At 42.8% G+C, this 19,295-nt stretch overlaps 1 protein-coding gene across 1 annotated transcript; it reads right to left on the reverse strand.

Annotated features, from left to right (window-relative positions):
- LOC107611100 lies at positions 12,377-13,213 on the reverse strand. The gene has a single exon (XM_016313064.1). The coding sequence runs from the start codon at positions 13,211-13,213 to the stop codon at positions 12,377-12,379; it is 837 nt and encodes a 278-aa protein (XP_016168550.1).

Below are 19,295 nucleotides of genomic sequence, written 5' to 3' on the forward strand. Positions count from 1 at the left end.
GATGCCTAATACAATAGTAAGAGGTCCTATTTATAATAAACTAGCTACTAGGGTTTACATGAGTAAGTATTTGATGTATAAATCCACTTCCGGGGCCCACTTGGTGTGTGTTTGGGCTGAGCTTGAGTGTTGCACGTGCAGAGGCCATTTGTAGAGTTGAACGCTAGTTTTTGTGCCAGTTTGGGCGTTCAACTCTGGTTTTGGCTCCTTTTCTGGCGCTGGACGCCATATTTGGGCAGAGATCTGGCGTTGAACGCCAGTTTACGTCATCAATTCTTGGCTAAAGTATGGACTATTATATATTGCTGGAAAGCCCTGGATGTCTACTTTCCAACGCAATTGAAAGCGCGCCATTTCGAGTTCTGTAGCTCCAGAAAATCCACTTTGAGTGCAGGGAGGTCAGAATCCAACAGCATCAGCAGTCCTTTTTCAGCCTCTGAATCTGATTTCTGCTCAAGTCCCTCAATTTCAGCCAGAAAATACCTGAAATCACAGAAAAACACACAAACTCATAGTAAAGTCCAGAAATGTGAATTTAACATAAAAACTAATGAAAACATCCCTAAAAGTAACTAGATCCTACTAAAAACATACTAAAAACAATGCCAAAAAGCGTATAAATTATCCGCTCATCACCCAACAATGGCACCGATATTCCGAGGGTTACCTGAAACTGAAGGTCGATCTTGGATGAGATCTGCTTTGGTGGCCGGAGCTGTTGTGTCCGACTTATTTGACTTTAGTGGTGCTGCTGATCCTTGATCACCGAAGAGTGGTGGTACCTGCAAGAGACTCCGATGCTTAAGTTAGCATGGGCTTTGAGCAGGTATTTTGTGTAGAATCAGAGTATGAGTTATAGCTGGGTGCTCCAGTGTATTTATAATGTTGTGGGCTGACCTTTCTAGATAAGATAAGTTAGTTATCTTATCTTATCTTTGAGTGAAGTCATCTTATCTTTTAGGCCAACCGCCTTTGGAGTGGGCTGTGTCCCTCTGTTTGGGCCTACTTGGTCCTTTATAGTGATTTGGCCGAGCTCTTTAAAGAGAGGTCGGTAGCGATCCAACCTTAAGAGGTCGGATGTTCCTGTCTGAAGTCAGCCCGGGTCGCATAGCTCGACCCGGGGTATGAACAGTGCCCCTACTTGGGCTCGATCTTACCCTTAAGGTCGTGTCTTTAGACTTCGACCCTTTGAGGAAGTCGAGCTCGAGCATGTTTAGTCGATTTCCTGTATAACTCCTGCTGGGACTCCTTGAATGCGAAGCATTTTTCTTCCTTTTCCTTTTTAATTGTAGTGAGCTGATAGGAAAGATTTTGCTCGATGGTATAAAATTTCCTCAAATGAATGAATTCTCGTTCCAAGTATAGTTCTACACCAACAAACAATCCTCCCAATAAAAAATTTGGTTGTCACAAGTACAAACCCCAATAAGAATTAACCGAAGTATTTAGACTCTGGGTCATCTCACAAGGAATTTCAATGAAGTGTTTAATTATTGGCTATAAAGGGGTTAAGGGGTTTTGATTTGGTAATTAGCAAGGAAATGTAAAAGCAAGAAAGTAAACAACAAGAACTAATAAAAGAAATAAAAGAACTCTTGGCTAAGACATAGGTAAATTGAGATCACCATCCTTGTCTACAAACCATATATTAACAATCATGAGAGGCCAACCTATTAAGTCTACCTCCAAAAGCTTTAAGTACGTAATGTCTACTCCTAAGCTTGAAGTACGTCAAATAGGCTTGATCACATCAACCCATAAGTCCCAACCTATCTACTAATTAGATTAGTAGTGGGTTAGTGTCAATGAGTATCAAATTGATCACCAAGGGTTCTCAAATCACCAAATCATTGAGACCCAATGACTCAAGGTCACTCAATTTCCTTAGCCTAGGCCAAGAGTAAAGGAAACTACTCAAAAACTAGAGAAAATATTTTATCAAACACCTAATGTGCAAGGAAAATAAGCATCACAAATTGCAAGAATTAACAAAACCCATAACTATCATAAGCAAGAAATCAACAAAAATAATGAAGATAAACATAGAAGAGACATGGAAACATAAATTTGCATTAAAGGAAATCAAGATCCAACAATTGTTCATCAACATAAAAGAGAGTAAAATAAGAAACTAACAAGAGAAACTAAGAAGATTAAGACAATAGAACACTAAAATGTAAAGAGAATTGAAATCAAAATAATAATTGAGAGAGAAATTTGAGAGTGATTAACCTAACTTAACCGTAATTTCTATCCTAATTCTAGAGAGAGGAGAGAGCCTCTCTCTCTAGAATTCTACCCTAAAACATGATGAAAACTCAACTATGACTACTTGGTTCATTCTCCCTTCAATCCTTGGGTTCAATAGCATCATAAATGAGTTGGATTGGGCCCAAAATGAGCTACAAATCGCCCATAACGAGTTGCCCAAAGTGGACCCACGTTGCTCCATCGGCGCGCACACGTACAGTGCGCGTGCACATCCCTAGACGTCAAGCAACTATGGCAAATTTTATATCATTTTGAAGCCCCAGATGTTAGATTTCCAATGCAACTAGAACTGCATCATTTGGACCTCTGTAGCTCAAGTTATGGTCAATTGAGTGCGAAGAGGTCAGGCTTGACAGCTTTACGGTTCCTTCATTTCTTCATGAGTTCTCCCACTTTGCATGCTTTTCTCCTCACTTCTTCCATCCAATACTTGCCTTATGAACTGAAATCACTCAACAAATATATCAAGGCATCGAATGGAATTAAAGTGAGTTAAAAATTTAGCTATTTTAAGGCCTAAAAAGCATATTTTCACACTTAAGCACAAATTTAGGGAGAATTACAAAACCATGCTATTTCATTGAATAAATACGGGAAAAGGTGATAAAATTCTCCAAATTAAGCACAAGATAAACCACCAAATTGGGGTTTATCACGCGCATTTGCACTTTCTTGGGAACGTGCGAGGGTTTAAATCTCATTAATTTTCCTTAGCCGTTTTATCTCTTCCCTCTTTTGCATTTCATTTTGAATTTTAAAGAATCATTTTTTCGTTTCTTCTCTCCTTTCTCTTCGCTCTTTGTTTGTTATTTGCTGTGGTGCTTCGTTCCCTCGCTTTCACGCCCCAAGCCTTCCATTTTCTTTCCCTGAAAGCGATTGTTTGGTTGTGGATTTCGTCGTTCTCTTGGCTTCGAGCAGTTATCGTCTTCTCTTCTGCAGGTTGGTCTTTCTTCTTACTTTCGATAATCGTCTTTTCTGCATGCTTTCATTGTAAAGTTTTGATTTTGTATTTAAGTTTTGCTCTGAGAAGCTTCTGATTCTTTCTACAAAAAGATTGTATCTTTGCGTCTGATTGTTGTTGTGACTTTTTCCCCGTCACTCCTGTTTGAGAAAAATGTGTGCCTTCCGGTAATCTTTCCATAGGGTTTTTGGTTGCCACTGTTCCTGTCTCTTTTCATCCTTGCATGACCTCTTCTTGTACAGAGCTTTTGTTTGAACTGTTGGTAGAAAAAAAAGGTTGTAGCTTTTGATGATTTTTGCATGGTCTGTTGATGATGATGGCTTTCTTGTTGTTTGTATGGAGTGACGTTACCAGAGAAGAATTGATCTCTTTGTATTTTCTATTGAGAGGTGTTAGGGTATAGACTGTCGACTTCCCTTTTTCTGAATTCTTGCCTTGTTGTTGCTTCCAAAGGGTGCACCTGGACTTTAGTGTGAGTCCTGGGATTTTTCTTTTACTGCCATATCTGACACTTGCTGATTATTATTTTTTATTATCCGAGTTGTTTCCTTATTTGTCCAAGTTGTTTGGTAGTAATCCATTTCTTCTTTTTCTTACTGTAGGGATAGTTGGCCTATGTCTTCCCAAAAAAAATATTGTTGAGATGTTTACTAAGATACTTGACGGCATGTCTGACTGGCTGGACTCCATAGTCTTAATGTGTGTTACCGTGGCTGACTCTGAGTACTGTGTAAGACTTAAGAGGTTCCATAGGATTTGTAGTGATAGGGACGAGGAGAAGAATTATGAGTTGGTGTCATCTGACCCTAAGGAGAGGGTTAGTTTTCCTTCCTTGGCTTAGGGGGAACGGTCCTTTTTCTATGTTTATGACTACTTTTTTAATCAGTTGAATATCACCATCTCTTTTACCACTTTTGAGACCGACCTGTTGTGGTCTGGCAATGTAGCCCCTTCTCAGCTCCATCCGAACTCATGGGGTTTCATAAAAAATTTTCAACTGTTGTGTCAGGAATTGGGTGTCCACCTACCCAAACTCTCTTTCTTTATCTTTTTGTGTTGACAAAGCCTGGGGTAACTAAGAAGAAAGCCTCTTGGATTTCTTTCCGAGCTACTCAAGGGAAGAAAGTTTTTTCTATGTATGATGAGTCCTTTCGCGACTTCAAGAACTATTACTTTAAGGTCTGAGCTGTTGAGGGAGCTCGGCCATTCTTTTTAGATGAAAATAATGAACCCACCTTCCCTTTATCGTGGCCAAAGGATCCAGTAGTAGTTAAGTACTCTTGGGAGAGCTTGAGTGAGTTAGAACAAGCTGTTGTTGGTGTTTTAGAGGAGAACTAGGGAGAGCTTCCTCATTTGGACATGAAGAGGTTTCTAGGAGATCCTTCCCTCCTTCATGCCGAACTGGGTAGTGTTCGACTTCATTTTGTAATGGCTTTCTTCTATTTATTTGCCGATTTATCTCTTATGGATTTGTGATGTTGTTTCTCTGGTTCCCTTTTTGATATCGACTTCATTGTATAATGGCTTTTTTCTGTTTATTTGTCGACTTATCTCTTATGGGTTTGTGACGCTGTTTCCCTGGTTCCTTTTTTCAGAAATGGTGAAGTCCACAGATTCCATGAAGGCCTTTCGTAGGGCTAAGAAGGCGACGACTGTACAGAACTTGTCGGCAAAGGCTTCGGGGGAAGGGTCTTCTCAGGTGCAGCAGCCGACTTCTAATGCTTTCGGGTCGAGGAAGATCATTACGACTCCTCAAGTCCAGACGATTCCTTCTGACCCAGTTCGGCCATCTTCTGGTGCTCCCACTGTAGCTGGTCCTCCCCCAAAATGCCAAAAAACTGCTGTTTCTTATGATCTAAATGCCAAGGACTTTGATGGTGTAGGTTTTGCTACAGAACTGATTGCTCCCTACGGTAGTATTCTTTTGGATGATGTGTCAATTCTTCATCATCTTGATTTTATTGCGAGTAGTAGTATCCGAGTGGCTAATGTTGGGGCAGCCCTTTCCCGGGTTATCAAGGAGTCCCCTGTTCGTGCCACTAAGGCTTTTATGGAGGAAGCCAAGGCTGAGTTTGACAGGATTAAGGGCTTGAAGGATGAGCTTGATGCTAAGGTAACTAAGCTGGAGATGGATATGGAAAGGGAAAAATCCCGAGCTACTGCTGCCGAGGCTGCTGCAAACCTGGCTGAGGAGGCGGCAAAAAAATATAAGGAGAGTTATACTCGCACTTATGGCGAGCTGCTGGAATTTAAGGAAAAGCTTGAGTCTGCCCAGGCTGATTATACCGAACTCCAAGGTCATCTGGTGGGTAGTGTGACTGATGCATATGAGAACTTGAAAGCCCAAGTCCGAGTTCTTGCTCCTGAGCTCGACCTGACTCTTTTTAGTTTGGACAATGTGGTGGAGGACGGCAACATAGTGCCTGCCCCTGATGATGAGGATGAAGGGCCTCCTCTTGTGCCACCCGAAAAGGTCGCAACTACCTCAGCCTCTTCCGTCCCTTCTGAAGCCGACCAGCCAGAGTCTGATCCTGACGTGCAGTTCTTGAACAGGTCGGATGGAACTGTTGATGCCGTTTCGATCGCGACCATTCCTCCAGCCAAGGATGCCACTACTAGGGAGAATTTAGATCCTTTATAATTTTCTTGTGTTTGTATTATAGTCTGATTTGTGGAATTTTGAACTTTTTTGTGTAAGTCTTTGGTTGACTTTCTCCGACACTTTTGGTTGCTTTTCTTAGCAACCTTATTTTGCAAAACAGAATACTTTAAACTCTGAGGCTGCTCTTCAGTAGTAGCCTTTTGAGTCTTTAAATGCTTTATTATAGATATGCTTTTGCTAGTTTGTTAGTCACAGGTTTGTAACTTTTGTGGATTTCTTCCTGTCCGATCTCTTTTGCTATGGGGTTTTTATCCCCTTTGGATTATGCCTTGCTTTCTGCTTGAGCGAGGTCGTCCTTTGGTGTCCGGGCTGACTTGTCTGATGACTTTTTAGTGTTCTTTATAGAACCTTTTTAGTCATCGACTTCCTTGTAGCCCTATTCCTTTATTTGAGCGGAGCTGTTTCCCTTTTGAGCCTTAAGTTGTTTCTCAACCTTTTAGCTTGTTCTTTGAGATCGTGCTTTGCGCCTTTTCTTGGCTGACGTTTGGCCTATAGGACTTCGTTGTCCGGGCTTTTTAGTCACATTCCAACAACTTTTTAGGTAGTGTTCTGATTAGGAACCTTTTCTTTATAGTTTGTTTGGATGACTTTTTAGCGCCGTCTCGATTTGTGCTTTTGCTTTCTATGTAGTGTCTTTTTTGCAAGACTTGTACCTTTATAGCGAAGCAGCTCGGACCTTTTGGAGGTGTCTTTGTCCCTTTTTAGTGATCATTTCTTTGGTCTGACTTCTCTGTCGAGTCTTATTAAGTTATTTTTAGTAATCCATTTTTAGTCAGACCTCGTCAGGTCGCTTTTTATGGGTTACTTTTTATAACTTCTTGCATTAATCTGCTTCTATCGCTTTCACCTTGCCGACTTCTTTGTAATTGGTCGATGAATTTGTTTTCACCTTGCCGACCCCTTTGTAATCGGACGATGAATTTGGTTTTCACCTTGCTGACCTCTTTGTAATCGGACGATGAATTTGGTTTTCACCTTGCCGACCTCTTCGTAATCGGACTATGAATTTGGTTTTCACCTTGCCGACCTCTTCGTAATCGGACGATGAATTTTTGCGTTTTATGAGCTTAGATTAATGCGTCTTGGGAGGAAACTTTTTAGGGAATCTGAAAACTTTATTCAAATGATAATAAAAGATACAAATATGAACAAGAGTGTATACATATGAGTGCTTACCCTTCTAGATCTCGGCCTGGCGCCTCATTAAAAAACCTTTTCAGGAAAAAGAGTGCACCTTAACCCAAGATCTTTTATTTTTTTCTAACTATAGTACCTTTTTAGATTATAGGCATGCCATGACCTGGGTAGCTTTCGTCCCTCGAGGTCAGACACCTTGTAGTAATCTTTTCCCAATACTTCTGTTACTCGGTATGGTCCTTTCCAGTCAGCTGCTAGCTTCCCTTCTCCTGACCGACCGGCTCCAATATCATTTCAGATTAAGATGAGATCATTGGTGGTGAAGCTTCACTGGACTACCTTCCGATTATATCTCAGAGCCATTCAACGCTTTAGGGCTTCCTCTTTAATCCGGACTCTTTCTCGGACTTCTGGAAGTAGGTCGAGCTCTTCCCTTTGAGCCTGGGAGTTGGTATCTTCATTATAGACGATCATTCTAGGAGATCCTTCTTCTATTTCTACGGGGATCATTGTCTCCATTCCGTAAGCAAGTCGGAATGGCGATTCCCTAGTAGTTGAGTGTGGTGTTGTCTGATATGCCCATAGGACTTGCGGGAGCTCTTCAGCCCAAGCTCCCTTGGCATCCTGTAATCTTCGTTTTAACCCGGCTAGTATGACTTTGTTGGTGGCTTCTGCCTGTCCATTGGCTTGTGGGTGCTCTACAGAGGTGAACTGGTGCTTGATTTTTAAATCAGCTATCATTATCTGTGGTGATGGAGCATGGGACCCCAAACCTTGTGACAATGTTTCTTTATAGAAATTTTCGACTTCTTTGTGCAGTGGCATTAGCTAATGGCTCTGCTTCAATCCCCTTTGTGAAGTAGTCTACACCTACCATGAGAAACTTGACTTGTACGGATCCCTGGGGGAAGGGTCCAAGGAGGTCGAGCCCCCACTTTGCGAATGGCCAGGGTGAAGAAACACAGATGAGCTCCTCAGGTGGAGCTGTGTGGAAGTTGGCGTGCTTCTAGCATGGTGGGCATGTCTTGACAAACTCTGTTGCTTCCCTTTGCAAGGTCGGCCAGTAAAACCCAGCTCGGAGTACCTTTTTGGCAAGGGCTCGTGCCCCAAGGTGATTGTCGCACATGCCACTGTGGATCTCTTCAAGAACTTCCCTTGTAGCGGAGGTCGGGATGCATTTTAGGAGTGGTGTAGAGATTCCTCTCTTATATAGGACGTCTTGTATTATGGTGTAGTACTGTGCTTCTCATATTAGCCTTTTTGCCTCTTTTTTGTCTGCGGGAAGTGTTTCTGACTTGAGGTAGTTGATTATGGGAGTCATCCATCCTTGATCCTGTCCTGATATGGCTAGGATTTTTTCTTCCTCCAAGGTTGATGGACTTCGAAGTGTTTCTTGGATGAGACTTCTATTGTTGCCCCCTGGTTTGGTGCTGGCTAATGCTGATGCTATTGCCCAACTTCCTACGGTGAGGTATAGTATGAGCTCTTCACCTTCCCGAGGTCGAGTAAGGACAGGTGGTTGCCCAGAAATTTGCGTAGGCAAACTTTTCTATTTTTTGATAGTTTAATTCAGCCCCTTGTAAAGCCTTACTGATGAAGTAGATGGGTTGTTGCCCACTTTTGTCTTCTCTAACTAGTGCTGATGCCATTGCCCGACTTCCTACGGCGAGGTATAATATGAGCTTTTCACCTTTCTGAGCTCGGGTAATGACAGGTGGTTGCCCCAGAAATTTCTTGAAATCTTGGAATGCTTGTTCGCATTCTGGGGTCCACTCGAACCTTTTTCCCTTCCTTTATGTTGCATAGAAGGGGAGAAATCTTAAGGCTGATCTAGCTAGGAACCTAGACAGAGCCGCTAGTCTTCCATTGAGCTGCTAGACCTCTTTTACACAGGTCGGATTCTTCATGTGAAGTATGGCCTGACACTTATTTGGGTTTGCTTCGATTCCTCTTTGGGTGAGCATGAAGCCCAGGAATTTGCCAGCTTCTACCGCGAAGGTGCACTTTGTGAGGTTAAGTCGCATACCATGCTTTCTGATGGTGTCGAACACTTTAGTGAGGTCAGACAACAACGATTCCTCCCTTTGTGTTTTTACCAGCATGTCATCTATATAAATCTCCATTTGCTTTCCGATGTGGTCGGTGAAGACTTTGTTCATAAGTCTTTGGTAGGTAGCCCCTGCGTTCTTGAGTCCGAAAGGCATAACTATATAGCAATAGTTTGCTTTACGGTTAGGAACAATGGCTTCTCTTGGTCGGGTTGATACATTGGGATTTGGTTGTATCTTGAGTAAGCGTCCATGAAGGAGAGGTATTGATAGCCTGACGAAGCGTCGACTAGTGTGTCGATGTTCAAAAGTAGGTAGGGATCTTTTAGGCAGGCTTTGTTGAGGTCGGTGTAATCGGTGCACATCCGCCACTTCCCGTTTGACTTTTTGACCAATACCACATTGGCTAGCCATAGTGGGTATTTCACTTCCCTTATGAACCTTGCCTTTAGTAAGGCCTGTACCTGCTCCTCCACAGCCTGCGACCTTTCTGGGCCGAGTTTCCTACGCTTTTGCTGTACTGGCCGAGATCCTGGGTATGCGGCTAACTTTTGACACATTAGTCCGGGATCAATACCTGACATGTCAACGGCCTTCCATGCAAAGAGGTCAGAATTATCTCGTATGAGTTTTATTAGCAATTCCTTTAAGTCTTCTCTCAGATTTGCTCCAATATTAGTTTTTTGCATGAATCGTCTCCAATTTGAACTTTTTGAGTCTCACCTTCTGGCTGAGGGCGGAGTTCTTCACGAGCTCAGATTCTCCCAAGTTCTATAGTGTTGGTTTCTTTTCCTCTGGGGTCTCCTTTGAGGTTCAGACTTTCGTTGTAATAACGTCGCGCGAGTTTTTGGTCTCCCTTTATGGTAGCAATCCCTTCCGGAGTGGGAAACTTCATGCATAGGTGTGGAGTGGAGACCACAGTGGCGAGCTGGTTTAACGTTGTCCGACCTATTAATGCATTGTAAGCCGAACTCACGTCGACTACAATATAGTCTATACTCAATGTCCTAGACCGAGTTCCTTTACCAAAGGTTGTATGCAGGGAGATGTATCCTAGTGGTTGAATCGGGGTGTCTCCCAGTCCGAACAAGTTATTCAGATACGCTCTGAGCTCTTTTTCTTGTAGGCCGAGCTTGTCAAAGGCAGATTTGAACAAAATGTCTGCGGAACTTACCTGGTCGATTAGTGTTCTGTGGAGGTTGGCGTTGGCCAGTATTATGGTAATGACCATGGGGTCATCATGCCCTGGGATGATGCCCACATCGTCTTCTTGGGTGAAGGTGATATTGGGGAGGTTGACCGACCTGTCTCCTCCTCCAACATGGTATACCTCTTTGAGGTGTCTCTTGCGTGACGACTTAGAGATCCCACCTTCTGCGAATCCCCATTTATCATATGAACATGTCTTTTCGGAGTGTGAGGTGGGCGTTCGACTCGTCCGACCTCTTCATCCCTTCTTATTTTTCTTGGCTCATCTGTTTTATTAACTAGAAACCGATCTAGTCTCCCTTCTCTTGTAAGTTTTTCAATGACATTCTTTAGATCAAAGCAGACATTGGTAGAATATCCATAGATTCGGTGATATTAGCAATACTCCGTCCGATTTCCTCCTCCTCTTTTATGTTTGATTGTTCGAGGGAGCGGGATCTTTTCAGTGTTGTATATCTTTCTGTATACATCCACAAGTGACACTCTGACCGAAGTGTAGTTGTGGTACTTTCGAGTTTTCTCAGCAAGCTAATCCTCCTTTTTCCTAGACTCTTTATCCTAATCTCGAAGTGGGTAGGAGAATCCAGATTTTGAGGTTTCTCTTAATCGAAAATTTTCCTCCATATTGATATACTTTTCTGCCCGTTCTTGTATCTCGTTCAGAGATGTTGGATATTTTTTGGATATTGAGTGGTTAAAAGGTCCCCTCTCAGGCCGTTGATGAGCCCCATGATGGCTGCTTCTGTCGGGAGACTTTGTATGTCGAGACATGCTTTGTTGAACTTTTTCATGTAACTGCGAAGGCTTTCCCAATCCCCTTGTTTAACTCCCAGTAAACTCGGAGCGTGCCTGGTCTTGTCCTTTTGGATGGAGAACCTGGCGAGGAACTTTTTGGCTAGGTCGTCAAAACTTGTGATTGATCTTGGAAGCAAACTGTCGAACCACTTTATTGCTGTTTTTGTTAGGGTAGTCGGGAAAGCTTTGCATCGAATTGCATCGAAGGCGTCTGTGAGGTACATCCTGCTTCTGAAATTGCTGAGATGATGGCTTGGATCAGAGGTACCATCATATGGGGTCATCTCAAAAGCTTTGAAGTCCTTTGGGACTTTAGTTTTCATGATCTCTTTAGTGAATGGATCTTGATCTTTGCGGGAGTTATCTTCATGGTTGGAATGAGCAGTTTTGGTTTTGAGATCGGCCTCGAGCTTTGCAAGTTTGTCCTCTAGCTCTCGGCGTCTTCTTGTTTCCCTCCGGAGGTCTCTTTCGGCTTTCCGCTGATGTTTGGCCTCCTGTTCTAGCTGTTTGTGGCGATTCTGATGTTCACGGAGGGCATCTAAAATTTCGATGTTTGGAGATTGCTTGTCCCCCTTGGTTTGAGGCATATCCTTTAATGTGGCATCCGTATTTTTAAGCGGGATTCTTTCTTTCAAACTGGAGTTGTGATCGTTGTCAAGGTTGTCCGCCATGATGATAGGATGACTTCTAGGTTCCCCAGCAATGGCACCAATGTTCTGAGGGTTACCTGAAACTGAAGGTCGATCTCGGATGAGATCTGCTATGGTGGCCGGAGCTGTCGTGTCCGACTTGTTTGACTTTGGTGGTGCTGCTGATCCTTGATCATCGGAGGGTGGTGGTACCTGCAAGAGACTCCGATGCTTAAGTTAGCATGGGCTTTGAGTAGGTATTTTGTGTAGAATCAGAGTATGAGTTATACCTAGGTGCTCCAGTGTATTTATAGTGTTGTGGGCTGACCTTTCTAGATAAGATAAGTTAGTTATCTTATCTTATCTTTGAGCGAAATCATCTTATCTTTTAGGCCAACCGCCTTTGAAATGGGCTGTGTCCCTCTGTTTGGGCCTACTTGGGCCTTTATAGTGATTTGGCCGAGCTCTTTAAGGAGAGGTCGGTGGCGATCCAACCTTAAGAGGTTGGATGTTCCTGTCTGAAGTCAGCCCGGGTCGCATAGCTCGACCTGGGGTATGAACAATGCCCCGGCTTCCCGTATGAGTAGCATAAACCCCAACTAGCCTTGCACGGAACACCGGGATGGTAACTCCCACATCTAGCACACGCCTGCTCATTCTAAGGCTACTTCCCAAATCTTCTCCCCGAAGCATTGTTGTTGTTGTTGTTGTTGGGCCTTCTAAAGTTATTCTGACCCTGAGTCCTCTGTGGTGCAAAACCTCCCCGCTTGAAGGGTGGACCTCTAGGAGTGAAACTCTTCCCTCGGTTTAGTGGGAATGATCCCCTCTGGCTTCTTCTTTTTGCAGCTGCCTTCTTCACACACTCTTCGGCAACTCTGCTCTTGTTTACCAACACAGAGAAGGTCCTGATCTCCATAGGCCCTACTGAGCTGTAGATTTCGCTTCGGAGCCCTCCTTCGTATTTCATGCATTTCCACTCCTCGAAGTCTCCCGGAGCTCCTTGACACATGCGGGAGAATCTGAACAACTCCTCAAACTTATCCGTATACTCGGATACAGACATAGTTCCCAGCTTCAGTTGCAGTAGTTCAAGTTCCTTGGCCGTTCTAGCGGAGTTCAGGAAGTACTTCTTGTAGAATTCCTCCTGGAAGGTATCCCAGGTGATAGGATCATCGCCCTGCTGTATGAGACGTCGGGTTTCCTGCCACCAATGTGACGCTTTCCCGGTGAGCAGATAAGTAGCAAACTCGACGCATTGTTCCTCGGGTACCAACTGCGCTTGCAGTGCTCGCTCCATAGCTTGAAACCAAGTGTCGGCTTCCGTTAGATTGGTAGTTCCCTTGAACTTTGGTGGATTAACCTTTAGGAAGGTCGCCAATGTCATTTGACCTTGAGTCCCGTTTCCGCCATTTCCCCCATTATGATTATTGTTGTTCATCTGCTGCCCGAGTGCCTCAACGGTGGCCTGCATAGCAGCAGCCATGTTCTGCAATGCAGCCATAAAGTTTACAGGGTCATTTTGATTGGTTTTCGGCCCTCGAGTACCGGCACGTCCTCTCCCACGGCCTCAACCGCGTCCACGAGGTGCCATCTGGTTCCTATACACACCAAACAATCGATATCAAGTTGATCAGTCCCAATATCGGAAGTTTAGTGCTCAAAGTCCCAAATGCATGCTCATGAACATTTATGCCAGTTATATCAATCAGATATCCTAATAGCACATAAATACAAACACAGAAAATGCACAGAAGCATAGTCAATCCGTCCCTTAGGCTCTACAGGAACGAATTACTCTGATACTATAATATAACACCCTACCACACAGAGTCTTATGCTTAAGTCATAAAACAGAGGTGAGGTATTACAACCTCTAAAAATAAAATTTAGTACGTATAGTATTGCAAAAATGTTTATAACTAGGAGCTTTTGAAGAAAAGTGGGTAAATCAAAATCGTTAAATCAAAAAGTGCAACACTCCGATCGATAACGTTAACGAATAGACAAGGAGTAAGTTAAAGCGAAGAAATATACAAAGAGTTCCAAAATACATATATCAAGGCCCGAGACTCGGTTTGCGAAGATAACCAGTCCAGCATAACAATATACATACATATATAATAAGGAAGCCCCAAAAGAACCCAACAAACAAAATACAAAGCTTGTTTCTCCAAAATAACCTCTAAGAGGAGTAAATACAAAATACATATACAGTGGAGAATATAGTATCTAAGCAGGTATATAATAACCAAAATAAAATCCCCCAAAAGCTAAGGATCTCCGCCAAGAGGAAGTCTCCAACATGCCTCAGCGATGAGCCTCTCGTCCTGCATCTGAAAACCACAAAATCCGCATGGGTCCGATTCTCAGCATGGTAACAGTGCCCAAATATCTAACATGTAATGTCCTGGGAAAGCTGAAGGCAATCCTAGAACTTCCATATTATAATCAAAGCATATAAATACCGCTAAACCATGAGAAATGTAAAAGTAGGCAACTAACTTAAGGATCTTCAATTCTAACTAAATCTCCCCTTCTAAATCCTGCAAACCTCCCAACTGCCAACAGTAATATAAATGCAAGCACAAGTATATCAGGCAAAGAAATGCACAAGTAGGAAGCAGATACGACAATTAAGTAAGTAGCAATTAATGATGCAGTCAATTAGGCAATCCAGACAAATCACATAGAATGCATATGATGCATGCCTGTCCTAGTGGCTGATGAGTCTCATATGTCAGTTATAAAGCCAACCCGACAAGTTCTAGTAGCTAACCATTGAACTGTCCCTCTGTCTGCATCCCAACTCGAGTTATACTCAGCATAAGTCATCATTTCATATATATCCAACACCCTTACTGGTGTATATTTATGGGGACGAGCTCATTCGGGACTTTCACAGTGCCCGGCCACACTTACGATATAGGGTCAGCAGAGTATCGAGTCTCCACCTGGAGCACGTGGTGGCTAGCTACTGCTTTCACCCAGGGAAACTCGTATCTCAGATAGGTGGAGTGCAAATAATCATAATATCAACGATTCAATTAAGCATATATGCATTTAATCACATCCATACAGTAATATTTATCTCAGCCATCCGGCTTTCAACTCATAATTCATAATCAGATTTAATCATCATCACATACAGCCATTCAGCCCATATCACACTCAGCCATTCAGCTATCATCATATACAGCTCTCCACCATCCTCCTCCTCAACTCATATCATCATTTTTCATCAGAATTCATCACCACATCGCTTCCTTCACCCGCAAGTTACCCTCTCCCCTAGCTTACGCTCGCTCGCTAGGCATTCTATATCAATTCTAGATTTAAAGGATGAAATTGGGGATTTATAAGCGTGAAATAACATCTCGAAAGGTTACGAGCTTGTTGGGAATGTGAAGAGGTTGAAAACAAAAGCTTTAGAAAAGAACTGGGTCGCGTGCGTACACACAGCGGTGTGTGTGCGCACGCCCAGAAGTATTTTTAAACGTGTGCGTACGCACAGGTCTGTGCGTATGCAAAGAACACAAAATCCTCAGGGTGGGGCACGTGCACAATGTGTGCTAGCGCCACCACCAGTGTGCCCATCCCAACGTGTGCGTGCGCATAGGCCTGTGCGTACGCACAACTTAAAATCCTTCGTTGGTTGTGTGTGCGCACAGGGCGTGCTAGCGCTGCCACCAGTAGCCCTGCCTCCGCGTGTGCGTACGCACAGGGCTGTGTGTGTGCACAGGACACATTCTCGCGGAGTGTGCGTGCGCACAAAGGTGTGCACGCGCACAGGGCTGTGCGCGCACACACAAACCAGAAATCACAAATTCTGCAGAAGTTGCAGAATTCAGATTTTTAACCCAAACTTCCAACGATCATATCTCCTTCCACAAAATTTAGATTTCCACCAAATTTGAACCATTTTAAAGCTTATGAATTTATCTTTCATTTGATATAAAAATCATTAAGTTTCCAAAACAATAGCTCAAAATATGATCCGTGGAAGTTCATCAAATTTTCATTTTTACCAAAAACTCATAAACTCCCAATTTCAAAACATACACTTACCAACTCATTCAAAAACCCACCAAAACTCATCCTTCCAACATCAATCATTGCCAATGACTCATACAATCATCAATCCACCAATTCCACCATATTTAGCCAAATCTCAATTTAACAAATCTCATATCACAATCAACATTTCATATCTCAATCTCCCAACAAATATTCAATTCATCAATCACCATATATATATATATATATATATATATATATATATATATATATATACACACATATCATCATCAAACTTCAAATCATGCTCATCATCAAAGACCTAACTTTATCATCAATCCAACATATTAAATCCATATAACATACAATAGTACAAGCTTTATCAATCCATACAACCACTCACAATAATTTCCACTATCATTCATACATTTTCAATTCAATCCAAATAAACCAATAACCACATCAACAATTCTAAAACTCTATCCTAGGGTCACTAGCCTACGTTTTCACACCACATTACATTTTAGATACAGAAAACTGAAACCATACCTTGGCTGATTCCCGTTCCACCCGGAACACACTTAAATTCAACTTCCAAGGTTTCCAACTCCACCAATCCGATTTCCAAGCTTGGTGCTCCACCCCAAAGCTTTCCAAAATCACCAATCAAGCTCCAATATACACATATATAATGCCTAAGCCACAATATCACACCAAAACACAATAACTCAAACCCAATACCATAAATTTCAGAATTTTCCACTAGGGTTTGAGGTACTTACCAGCCCAAGGATCAAGGGGGCAAGAACAAGCCTTCCCCTCAAGCTAATTTGATCCTATAACACAAGGAGCTCACAAATTTCAACACTTTTGCCCAATAAACTCAAAATTAAGGGCTGAGAATTCGAAGGTGAAACTATAACTTACCTCAACGTCCTCAAGATTGCTTGTGTGTGTTTTGGAGAGCTCGACGCCGCGGTCACGTGGCCACAAATGGTGCGTCAATCGGAACTCCGGATTAAAAGATATGATCAATTGAAGTTGGAGCAAGGGTTTGTGTTTTCCTCCCCCTTTCCCCTCTCAAGCTCAGCGTGAATGTGTTCTTGAGGGAGGGAGAGAGCTGAGCTTCATCAATTAAATGAAGCTTGGCTGGGCCAAGGGCCCAACTTGGGTTCGGTTAGCCCGGTTTGGCCCATTCGGTGCAATCTTGGGCCGATTTCTTTAAATTTGGTGTCGAAATTCTCGTTTTAATTTTCTCTACCACATTAAACCATAAAAACCTCATTTCTCACTTTCTATAATATATTTTAATTTATTGGTTAATTATTTCCTAATTAACTGGATTTTACAGTTGAGACTTTGTGCTCTGCCTCTGCCTCTATTTGAATGTGAGAGACTAGGTTGCGGAGGGGGATGAGCAGCGTGGCACTGAAACAGATGCTGGCGAGAGGCGGCGACAGCGAGAGTTGAGGAGAGCTCCGTGTGTTTAGCGTTGTGAGTGTAAGAGTATCAGGTTGGGGAAGGAGAAGGGGAAGGGGAAGGAAAAGGGGAAGGGCGTCAGGTTGGAGAAGCAGAAAGGGAAGTGGAAGGAGAAGGGGAAAGGGACAGGTTGGGGATGGTGTAAGACCCATAACCTTTGAAAAGTCTTTTTATGATCAAGTCTCAAATCATATAATTATTTATAGTCTTAATTTCAGAAATTATTTTATTAAAGATAATTAAGGCAAGTTTTGATTTATTTAATTTGAGATAAGTTATGATTATTATCCAATTTTATAATTATTGAATTATTTTCTATATTTAAACCACAAAGTTGGTGGTTGAGAAATAATAAGGATTTTTATATGATTTTGGACTAAATAATTAATATTTTAGAATATTGATACTACTGTTTTGAGAAAATAAAGAATTTAATTATATTATTTCTAATTATTTGATTTGGACAATTTATTGAAAATAATTTGTGAAATTGATGAGCAAATAGTATTTTCTATATATAAATAGTGTTGGATTTAATTTGGGTTTCAATTACTATATTGTCCACAATTTTATCGGAAATTACCAAAATGCCCTTAACCCTAAGTTTCAAAATGAAACCCTAGCTCCCTCAAACCCAAGCAGCCGCAGCTGCTGCCCCTCTCTACCCTAAACATAAACACTCAGCCATATGAAGAATGAAGGAAACAGAATTTGAGAGAGAAGAGGCAGAGAAGGGGGGATCGACAACACGACCCACACCCATGAAACATTATTGGCCGAGCGGAGGAGAGGGGAGGTGAGGAAGCGCGGCGCCGGCAGGCGTCACTGCCGCCGTGCCTTCGTGTTGCATCAGGGAGGGCGAGTGAGCGAGCAAACAGAAACAAGAGGGAGAGGATCGCGCCACCACGGTCGTCCAGGAGAAGTGCCAGAGAAGCTGCTGCGCGGCCCATAATCCGCGTTCAACTCGCCGCCGTTCGGCCTAGCCACGAGCTGCTGTCGGAATCGTGCGAGGAGGAGCGTGACCCACCACGCGGAGCTGGCCACCGTGTGCTGTCGCCGTTGCCTCAAACTGCCGCTGCCGTCCCTGTGCTGCCACTGCTGGAGATCCGCCCGATCTGGTCTGAAGGAAAGGAAGAGGTTCAGGCCGCCGTTGCTGATTGCACCAGCCACCACCGCAGGTGTCGCTGTCGGAGAAGGGAGCTGCATCTCTGTGATTCTGGCTGCCGGGAGTGGTTCTGTGACTTTCGGAATCACCGCCGAAGCTCCGGGCTGAGCTTCTGCCACTTGAGACCCTGCTGTTATCGCTGGAAAAGTTTGCCGGTAAGGGTTTTAATTGAGGTTTCTGCCTTTTTAGATTTCGAGAAGGTTTTAATGCTGCGCGGTTTTTATAGTTGATCCATCGAAGCTTCTGGCCGCTGCCGAAGCTGTTGCCGGGCCGGTTCGAAATCGCAGCTGCCCCATTGTGTTATTCGGTAAGAAATTGTTTCAAAAAGCCTCGCGTTAGTATTCGTTTGTGTTTGGTTAATAAATGAGTTTTGGGTAACGTGGGGGTCGAGTCCTGATTAATATATGTTGCAACTAGTGTTGCTATGGTTATTGCGAAAGCAGTTGGGAGCTGAGGTTTTGGTTGCCGTCAATTCGAGTTGAGGCGGAAAGGACTCTGAGACGTTTGGATTATGAAATTTGCGTTTTGAGGTAGGGGCGCTTTCCAAAAACCATATTCTTATATATTGGAATTATTACATATGGATACTGATGTGAGAGAATGTGTATTTGGTGATTGTATCGGCCTTATGTATGGCTTGATTTGCCTTGGTTGATTATGAACGTCTGTTGGTTGAATTGTTGTGTGGTTTTGTGAAACGAAATGCTTTTCAAGTTGATTCTTTTAAAGCTTTGAGATCGAGTTTAATCCGTTGAGAATTGAATTGAGTTAATTTTATTGAGAATGTGAAAAATAGAATCCACTCTTGAATTCAGCCTGGCTTGCTTTAAATGATCTGGTTTTTGATGAATGATTGTTACTGAACCGTTTCTTTGAAACTTTAGAAATGAGTTTATTCGGCTGATAATGATTTGATTTTTGAAAC

Source organism: Arachis ipaensis, chromosome B01 (genome assembly GCF_000816755.2).
Source record: "Arachis ipaensis cultivar K30076 chromosome B01, Araip1.1, whole genome shotgun sequence".
Lineage (NCBI taxonomy): Eukaryota > Viridiplantae > Streptophyta > Magnoliopsida > Fabales > Fabaceae > Arachis > Arachis ipaensis.

Bases quoted from the DNA above. Each gene is read 5' to 3' on its own strand.
- LOC107611100 (XM_016313064.1), bottom strand. From the start codon at position 13,213: ATGGCTGCATTGCAGAACATGGCTGCTGCTATGCAGGCCACCGTTGAG.